Below are 10,858 nucleotides of genomic sequence, written 5' to 3' on the forward strand. Positions count from 1 at the left end.
CTCGGCTATTTTGGGTGTGGTGTCCCTCATACTAAAAAACAAAAATCTTAAGTTCAGCTCCAACCTAGCTTCGCCTTTCGTACTCGCCCACGAATCGATTGCGGTCACGTGACCAAGTGTCTGCCCATCCAATACTCGCTGTCGACAGAGCGCATGCTTTCGACCACACACATGATATGCACTGGCCCTTGATACTTGAGATGCGATACGGGTTCGCTCCTCGGTGTGCGGTTGGGTCAGAGACACCGTACACAAACCCTCGCTGAGCATTTGGCACCAGTTCCCGGCCATGCGCTTGGTGCCTAAATTAGCCACTACCAACGCTCGTAGATACCTCTCGTACCACTTGTACAGTAATCGAATCTGGCACTCAGCTGACGGTTAGAGAACTATTAAGAGGCTCTGATTTGTACTGCACATCGACAAGATTGTTGTGTTTTCTTGGGGGGGCGGTGCAGCATGTGTGTGCCCTGTGTTGCGCTGACTGCGACAGAAAATGCCCAAGTGTCGGTTATTGACTGGACTTTTGTCATCAGTGTGTTGATATCTGTGGTGGTTTTGATTTGGGTGATGTGTAGGGCAATGTGGGTGTTGTGTGTGAGAATCGATGGTTTGGGAAATATATATTTATATGTCAGTGTGCAGCGGCAGCAATGGCGGCAGCCAGTGTTTGTTGTAGTCTAGATGAGCATTTGGACGGCATTTACAGGAAATTGTCGGCAATAATAGGTGAAAGAGAGTACAGAAACATTAAGACTTTGGTAGTAAATAGATTTCGTATTTATTTTGCATTATATTTTATTGAAACGCCCCAAGTGCCTGTGTTGTGTCACCACGTCGTTTCATTTTCCAATAATGTAAAGGGTCCTTGTGCGACATTGCTTCTTCCTTGTTTCTTTATTCCATTTTATCGTATCTAATATTAATTAATTAGTAATTAAGACGCAGTAGTAGCGTCATTAGCAAATAAAGCAAAATACCAATAAAGCAATTAGTAATTAAAAGAGTATTTAATTCCCGCAATAACCCTACCGTGTGGGCCCTAGTTGTAACTCTTGTTTGAACTGTTAGCTTGCTCCCCGATGCGTTACTTTGCTTCGGCTGGATCCCGGCCACGGATAGCGAGTTCGCCGGAGGACCTCCCACGGCCACCTGCATAGTACTGCGATGGTGGTAGATCTGCGAGCAAATCAATAGAGCCGCGTCAGTGCAACGATACCGAATCTATCCTCTGGTACGTGGGCCTACCCTGTACTTAAATAAACATCATCAACACCCTCTCCCTAACCTAATGACAAAGGTGCAGGACAACGATAATTGTGAGTAGATGCAGCACTGTTCGACATGCAACAATTTGCGTAATAACACGTCCATTAACGTCGTTCCTGGTTTATCGGCCTGTGCGTTGAACAGTTTTCGTTAACATGCAGTATTATGGCAGAAAGGCAGAAAGGCCTAACATGCAGTATTGGACGCACAAGCGCTCATGTGTAATAGTGATATCAAAAGATCATATAAAATAAAATAAACATAATCATGAACTCTTGTTGATTCATGGTATACCCATGGTTTCTCAACCCATTATACATATTTCTTGTGTATTTTTAGTCATTTTTTACAGTTGCGTAAATCTATACATTTGTAAAAACTTGCTGTCAGGCAACATTGTCCTTCGATGCGACTATGTGAAAACAGCAACGTACGCCATCCGCGGCTACTGATGGTGATCGCGCTTAAACTTATATATATATATCAAGAGTACATAATGGGAGATATATATATATATATACATATACATATATTATGAGATCAACAAACATATCTATAACACAAAATATATCTCTAGCAATTATATGTAATGTGTAATATGTAATATGTAATTATACTTTGACGGCTGGAGAGCTGTTCCTGCCCAGTGGTTATTTTAACATAAACAGTATTTAATGCCCCAATTGCAGTCATTCCAACTGCTATTGTATGCAAATTATTGTTACCTTTGGTTTTTAACTGTGGATAGCATATTCTGTCATTTTGCTGCTGGCATTCTCTTTCTGAAGAAAATACCAATTTATCTCTAGGGTAAAATAGCAGAGGATATAATGAACACATTTGGAAACTTCTCAATTTTCAAGAATATATTTACGGATGTGTTCCTACTTCGGTTCAGGTATGAATATTACATTGATTCCATTAATATATTACATCAAGAGCTTAAAATAATCTTAGCATGTCGTCACATTCAATGCATTAATAACATAATGTAATATAGAATAATAATATAATTTAAATTAAAAGAGTGTAACATAATATAATATAGTATAATATAATGTTGTGTAATGTAACATAACATAGGATGACATAAGTTCAGGAGTGTATAATGTAGATAACATAACATAGCTCCTGATAACATACTATAATATAATTAAATTAAATTTCGTATATAATATAATAACATATATGTGACCTGCTCTAGCATAATACGGACTAAGTCACAAGTCATTGTTTTGAGTAATGAGCACGCACACATGTCAATGCTGAAAATGGCCTACCTGGACAAAAATAAGATTTTTACAAAAATAAGTTTCTAAGTGCATATTTAATCCGAATATATAGGTTCAGATATCTCTAGATTATTATGGGCCTTTTTTTTATGGGCCTTGTATTGCTCATCCCCGACTGGGCCCCTTACCCGGAACGCTTTATCTTAAAAGCGGCATATTCCGGAATAAGTCGGTTACCGATCTTCAAATTGCTGTAGATCGGTCAATTCTTTAGATATAGCCAAATATTATATATTGACCATTTTAAAGGTAATTAAATGATCTATTCAGATATGCACATAACTCAATTTGTAGAATTTCCTACTTAATCCTGGTTTTGGTGGAGCGGGTCACATATAAATAATTTACTATATGGGTACTTTGCAGAGAACATCGTGTGCCATGAAATAAAAACCAATATTGTTGATTAAAATTAATGTTGCTTGCTGTGAGGTGCAGCACCTATCAAGAATTTCACGCCACTAATGGCTCTCACAATGTGCTGTAAAGAAAGTTTAACCTAGTAGATGAGGGCAGTATAATATATCAAATCTAGTAAAACAATTTTATATTTAAAATTAAAATTAAAAGTAAAATATTTCAAAACGCACAGCAACAGTCTACCACTGATCACGACTCTAACCAACTCTCTCACTTCTCGCTCAACCATCAACTATCTCTCTATTCCTAGAAACCATCTTCACACTACATTTAAAGGGATATATACTACACCCTAGAATTTTATGGTATATTCTGATAGGAAGGGCATATATAATAGTATGTATCTACAAACTTCTATAATTATTCATTCACAATTGTCCCAAAACAACAGTGAGTTTCAAAATCGTTATTTTTGGCTGCTGAAATGACACCCTGCAATTGTGCTGCCACCCTGGAGAAGTTGCACTTTTTCCAATTATTTTGCACGTTACAGACTGAGGACTAATCACAAAAGTGCAATTATATTTATACCTAACTGCTATTTAACAGAACTATTTTTATTTCAGGACAAACTCATCCACATAACTGAATCTAAAAGTTTTTTACAAGATATTGCAATCCTTAAGTTCTTATCTTAAATTAGTAAATTAAGAAACAACCGATTCACAATTACGATACGTAACGTTGAAAGTAGATGGGCTAGTACTAGTAGTGGTCCCATTGTCATTGTAAGAAACGATACAGCTGTTACTTTTAAAACAGAAAAAAATATTTCTAATCAATATTGAACAATGAAATTTTTATGTAGCGTAATTTGAACCTAGAGTCATGTAATTAATCCCTTTAAATTGACTACATCGCAAATTTTCTATGGTGTATATTATTTTGTAAAATGTAAAAATTTTGTTGCAATTTTTTTACATGAAAAGTAAGTACTAACGGTACTAAATGTATCCTCAAATTCTTACCTGATAAGATTGTTTCTCAACAAGTTAAAAATCCAAAAAACCTGGGCGATTTGATATATTGATCACGACATTAAATGCTTGCTATGGCCTATGTATGAGTCACAAATGTTTGTTTACATCGAACAGAATAGCAAAATAGGAAGTATAATGCAGCAATTTAACCATAAAAAGTGAACAGAATCACTTCTATTTTGTGAAAAAGCGACAGGAAGTATAATGCAGCAATTTAACCATAAAAAGTGAACAGAATCACTTCTATTTTGTGAAAGGTGGTGGCCACCCGGTGAATTTTATCCGGACTAAAAGAGGTTCCGGGCCATCAGTGTCCAGAAAATCGGTGGTGTACCTGTACTAACATAGATGATAGAGTATATATGTATGCATATCTGTATATATGTTTATGTTAGATATGTATACTTTGAATAGATATGTTCGTGGTTATATATGCTTAGGATGCTAGAGGAACACCCATACACAATTATGATGTTATACTTATAGCATGAAGTGTAATATGTTTCTGTTATTTGTGCCAACACAAGTAATTTTAACACGATATCACACAGTCCTATCCTACACATAACACAACATAAAACAATGTTTCGTAAATATTTCATCATGTCTCAAGTTGGACTACCGCCCGCATTACTAGAGGGAAACTTTGTCGTTATCAAAGCAATTAGTGGAGCGACTGAGAGCCAAAAATTTAGCTCGACCCCTCCCCACTTTAGAACAAGGCAAATGAGATATCGTTGGATTCGTTAGGATGTCTGCTTTATGAAAAACAATGTTTTACAGTCAGATTCTAATTAAAACATGGCCAATTAACCCCTTTTTTGCAAAATGTGAATTTTGGAATATCAGAATAATTGTTATTTTGGCACCTTAAAAGACTGAAAACATGTTAATATCACATTAATTCCTTTCTGCTAAGGACACTCACATTATTTCGGGTTTTAACCCACTTCAATGGGGTTTTGGGCTCCTTAATACCCCAAAATCGGGGGTTTTACCCCTTTTTGCCATTTTCCAATCCTAAGTTTTGATGCAGTACCCCTCCCCCATATTATAACTATTCGTAAGGATGTCAGCTGTATGAATATTGATGTTTGATTTGCATATTTTAATGCTAACATGGCCAATTAACCCTTTTTTGAAAAAACCCATAAAAATGTGAATTTTGGAATATCAGAATAATTCTTATTTTGGCACCTTAAAAGACTGAAAACATGTTAATATCACATTAATTCCTTTTTGCTAAGGACACTCACATTATTTGGGGTTTTAACCCACTTCAATGGAGTTTTGGGCCCATTAATACCCAAAAATTGGGTGTTTTACCCCTTTTTGCCATTTTTCAATCCTAAGTTTTGATGCAGTACCCCTCCCCCATATTATAACAAAACAAATCTGGTCTCATTTGATTCGTAAGGATGTCAGCTGTATGAATATTGATGTTTGATTTGCATATTTTAATGCTAACATGGCTGATTAACCCCCTATTTGCCAAAAAAAACATAAAATCAGGAATTTCCCAATATCTCATTTTGTTGTTACTTTATCACTTACAAGGTTGAAAACAAGTAAATGTCACATTGTTTTCTTCCTGTCAAGGACACTGACACATTAATTAGGGATTAACCCTCTTCAGTTGGATCCAAATAACGGGCTATTCCCCCTTCAATGTTCAATGACGATGGTTCCATGAGGAAAACCAACAAATCAGATCTTGCCAAAAAGCTTGAAGCAAACACGGATGAAATTCTTATTGTTTCTCATCAGAATACCACGACATCATCACAGTCTGCTGCATACCTCATTGATGACATGGCAATGTGTCAGGCCCTAAATGAGAATCATTTCAAGACGTTCAACAAACTTGGAAAGGTGGTTCTGAACTTGAAGTCCAATGCCAACAAGGCTAGTCTCGCTTCATTCATCTGTCAGTATATCTGCGACAATGGACAAGATATCCTGCCTGCAGAGAAATCGGTAGTACTGTCAGGTGGATTTGAAGATGGAGAAGTCGTCAAAGTTCTGAATGAAGTGGGTGTGTCTAGTCTTGAGGGGTTGTACAGCACACAAGAGGAAGCGGATACTCGCCTCGTATTACACGCAATAACGTTGTCGAGAGGCTATTATCCACGGATAATCATTTGCTGTGACGACACATGTTCTGGTGTTGCTGATATATTACTGGAGCAGGGAAGCGCTGGCCGATGAAGTGTATATGCATGCTGGACACTCAGGGAAGTTTGTCACAAAGGAACGATTCATACCTGTACACCACATCAGTACCAAACTTGGCAAAGCAGCATGCATGTCCTTACCGGCTGCGCATGCTCTGTCGGGATGTAACACGACAAGTGCTCTATACAGACTTGGAAAGCGAACGGCTTATTCAGCTCTCACCAAAAATGCAGAGGCCTTACAGAGTCTGGACTCATTCCAAGATGTCCCTACTTTCTTAGATACTGCAAGGCGATTTGTTCTCCTCATGCATGGTAAAAAAAACAAAAATCTTAGTTCACTCAATGAGCTTCGTTTCGTACTCGCCACAACCACTGACAAGCCTGCATCAATACTGCCGCTGACAGAGGATGCTTTCGCACAACATGTATTGCATGCCCAATACCAAGTTGCAGTGTGGTGTCAGAGACACGTCACAAAACCTGTGAGCATGGACCCAGTTGGCCATGGTTGGCATGTAAATGCAAAAGGTGAACTCTGTCCAACATTGTACCAGAATGAATCGGCACCAGCTGAGGTTAGAGACATAACTCATTTGTACTGCACAGACAAAGATTGTCGTGGACAGAAATGCCAGTGTGTTATTGCTGGACTTTTGTCATTTGTATCTGTGGTGGAGAATGTGAGAATCAGCGGGAGATAAGTGAGGTTGAAAATACAGATGAAGTCTGAGGTCATACGGACATGACGGTGTAAAAGGCAGTATGTTCAAACACTAACAATATTCTCAAAAGGTTATTTGGAGCCAACTGAAGACGGTTAATTCCTAATTAATGTGTCAGTGTCATTGACAGGAAGAAAACAATGTGACATTTACTTGTTTTCAACCTTGTAAATGATAAAGTAACAACAAAATGAGATATCGGGAAATTCCTGATTTTATGTTTTTTTTGCAGATAGGGGGTTTAATCAGCCATGTTAGCATTAAAATATGCAAATCAAACATCAATATTCATACAGCTGACATCCTTACGAATCAAATAAGACCAGATTTGTTTTGTTATAATATGGGGGAGGAGTACTGCATCAAAACTTAGGATTGGAAAATGGCAAAAAGGGGTAAAACCCAAAACCCCATTGAAGTGGGTTAAAACCCAAAGCTATTAATTGTTATTAGCAGAAAGGAATTAATGTGATATTAACATGTTTTCAGTCTTTTAAGGTGCCAAAATAACAATTATTCTGATATTCCAAAATTAACATTTTTTATGGGTTTTTGCAAAAAAGGGGTTAATTTGCCATGTTTTAATTAGAATCTGACTGTAAAACATTGTTTTTCATGAAAGAGACATCCTAACAAATCCAACGATACCTTATTTGCCTTGTTCTAAAGTGGGGAGGGGTAACTCCTTAAATAAGGTCCTGTTTGGGTCCCGGTCGCTCCACTAAATGTCTGATGGAGATGTTTTTTCAGTGTTTTCAAGGCTGCATTACACTGTTCACAAAACCCTAAGAAGTAATTACAGCTCTGTTGAGATATACCCATTAATCGAATCGAGGCGATCGGTGAAAGCATGAAACATTACGCACATGCATATAACTTACACTTGTCTCACTATGTAGGATATGTGTGGCTCTGCCGTGATTTTAACATCGGACACGGCTCTCACTTAATGATAGCGACTACCGCCAACCAGGACTCCCCTCTCTCTGAGGGACTTCACCCAATTCTGGGCATCGATCTATGGGAGCATGCGTACTACCTGAAGCACCAGAATGCTCGAGCTGCCTACATCGACGATTGGTGGCGTGTTGTTAGCTGGGATGCTGTAGCTCAGCTGGACAAGTGGTGGTCAAAGAGGAACATGCACGACGAACTGTGAACGCGCTCGGCACAATTTGGTTAATTTCCTATCTATGTCTAACCCCATCTGTATACTGCACACTGTCGTTGTGTGATGTTTGCTGAATTGCTAACAGTGTGCACGGCAGCCATATTGCCGTTATTCAGCCAGCTTTCCAACCATCAGTCCCTTGCTTTGATTTGCTATAGGCACTGCATTCAGTTCTTGGCAGTGCAAAGCGAGTTTGTGTATTTAAATTTATACCCACAGCTACGTTGCAGGACATATTAAGAGGAAATCAACGTGTGTTTACTCGCTCTGCCGTGGTGCAGTAGCACCGGTACAATGGACTCAGAGAACTTTCAATTACACTAAATCTAGGTAACATCACCATAATGGTGATGTTACCTAGATTTAGTGTAATTGAAAGTTCTCTGACTCACTAATCCAATGGGAGAGATGCAACAGATAGCAGATCATAATTGGTTTTATAAACAGTTTTGATATATAAGATAAGAATGAATTCATTTGGTGACATGCACGAGCATGACCACACGTTGGCAGTGAGGGACTGATTCACAGGTGAGAAGTATGGTATTCAACTGGTTTAGCTTTTATGGTGCTATTATTGTGCAATCAAGTTAGTGTTAGCAAAAAAGTTTCCTGTAATAACGCTGTATTAAGAGAAAACTTGTTAGCGCGCAAAAGCGGTTATCCTAGATCAGACAATCTGCGTTGTTGAGTTGTTGGCTAGTTATTGTATTGTACGCGTTAAGACTAGATATCAGGCTAGTACGCACGCACTCACGCACGCAGGCGCATTCATTGTCAATATTCGTTTGCTGTGGTATGATCAGGAGTGTATAATAATCTATTATTGTGTTTTTTTATACACTCCTAATATGATGGCATAGAAAATGTGATCCCAGCATGAGAACAACGTATATCGATCGGTTCGTGCCGAAAGTGACAAATATATTTATCGGCTGTCGGTGTTTTTCCTATGAAAGCGTGTAACGACACCACTTTTATGCACTGTGTGTGTGCATGCGTGCGCGCGTGTGTGTATAATATATATCAGGAGTAGATAATAGGGATTATTACTTATTATTCTATATAATTTTATAAATTCTAATTTTAATTCGAATAAATTCGAATAAATTCGAATTCTAATATATAAATTCCCTATTATCTACTCCTGATATATATGTTATAATATATATATGCATATATATATATATATATATATATATATATATATATATGAAATTCCGTTTCCCAAATGCAAGTTAAAATACACAGAAAATATTGAAATAACAACAACTGGGTACATAATTATGCACTGTGCATAATGAGTGCATAATTATGTCTCCAGTTGTTGTCATTTCAATATTTCTTTATATATATATATATATATATATATATATATAGCGTGTGTGTCTGTTACGTCACCAAAATAGATGATACTAGGTCTATATAAGTCTATGTTTGATGGCGCGTGAAGGTTTTTAGAGCTTGTGTGTTTCGACAGAGCAGTACGTGCAGTAACAACGTGTGGCATGATACGCCTGCAAAGTGATTCACATAAAAATATATACGACTTTGTTTGTGCTTATATGAACTTGACAATTAAACGTTATATATGCGAACGACTACGGCAATGAATATTATATAATTAAATGTCCTTACCGTGAACGCACACGCAAGCTAACAAGCCATCACAGGTCCAGTGCAGTGCTAATTAATTAAAAAGCGCCAGTGTTCACAGGTACCGTTGACGGATCCACACGGGAGACGGAACCATCGGGGCCATGGTTGCGTCTTGGAATATATACGTACCAGCAAACGACTGAAAAAACGTGAAGACGTCATTCATGAGCATTTCAGAACTCCATTTCACTTGCTGCTTTCAAAATTTAATGATGACTATAGGCCTTCAAATTGCCGTCACACATACCGATACATACCGGACCCAAATAAGTTGTTCACATCACTTCACAGACCGCATCGTGCTCTCTCCGTTTGTCCATTCCTCGATCCTCCAATGTGTACGGTATATACGACATGGAGTGAATGCATGTAGTACAGTACGCGTCGTTTAGGTGTCTTGTGTTTTGCCTGGCTGTCCGAAATGGATGGATGTTGTAGGGTTGTCTTGGTTATCGGTCTGAGTGAAGCAAAAGACGGCGAAAATAGTACATCAGTTTCATTTCGGCGCGTGAGAAAATGCGCGCAGAAGTAATAGCAATTTAACGGAAAAACGGCAATGACCACTAACTTGCCAAGTATCGGTCTGAAATTACGGTCAAGCTGAAATTATTTTTGACGGTAAATGTTAAATATTGAGCCTGCCATAAAATTTATTCAAGTAACGCACCCTGGTACCTCGGATTAAAACAGTTGCATGCCAAGTATTACTTACTAAAATTTGCACCTGCGACTCCCATTATGGAAAATAAAAGCAGACCATAGAGATATTGTTAGGTTAATGCGCTCCGGTTATAGCGTGGGTATTCTTCCTTCATTGGACAGGGTTCCACTGGGACATACTCGCACATTGCTTGTCTGAATATGGACGGAGCAGCATATATGCAGCATATGCATAGAGGTTATTATGCCTAATGTTACGTCCTGGTGTGAGAAACTATCTGCCGCCGCTACACCATAGCGCGCGTATATATTTAGAAATTAAAATATAGTATACAAACACTGTTACAATGAAAACATTTTCCTCAGGAAGTTGTATATAAAGTCCAGTTTCTAATCGGTGTGATTTTCACCGAATCGCGCCGAAAACTGACGAGTTATGCCCTTGTGTCACACAGGCACTTGGAGCGTTTCAATAAAATATAATGCTAAATAAATACGAAATCTATTT

At 38.0% G+C, this 10,858-nt stretch overlaps 1 protein-coding gene across 1 annotated transcript; it reads left to right on the forward strand.

Annotated features, from left to right (window-relative positions):
- Positions 1–2,151: 2,151 nt before the first annotated feature.
- Positions 2,152–8,323, forward strand: LOC106816955 (superoxide dismutase [Mn] 3-like; the record flags this gene model as incomplete). The annotated part of the gene is given in 2 exon segments (XM_014821603.1): positions 2,152–2,167; positions 7,760–8,323. Coding segments are annotated over 2 exon segments (276 nt in total), but the record flags the coding sequence as incomplete, so codon positions are not given.
- Positions 8,324–10,858: the final 2,535 nt, after the last annotated feature.

Source organism: Priapulus caudatus, unplaced genomic scaffold, assembly GCF_000485595.1.
Source record: "Priapulus caudatus unplaced genomic scaffold, Priapulus_caudatus-5.0.1 Scaffold1545, whole genome shotgun sequence".
Lineage (NCBI taxonomy): Eukaryota > Metazoa > Priapulida > Priapulimorpha > Priapulimorphida > Priapulidae > Priapulus > Priapulus caudatus.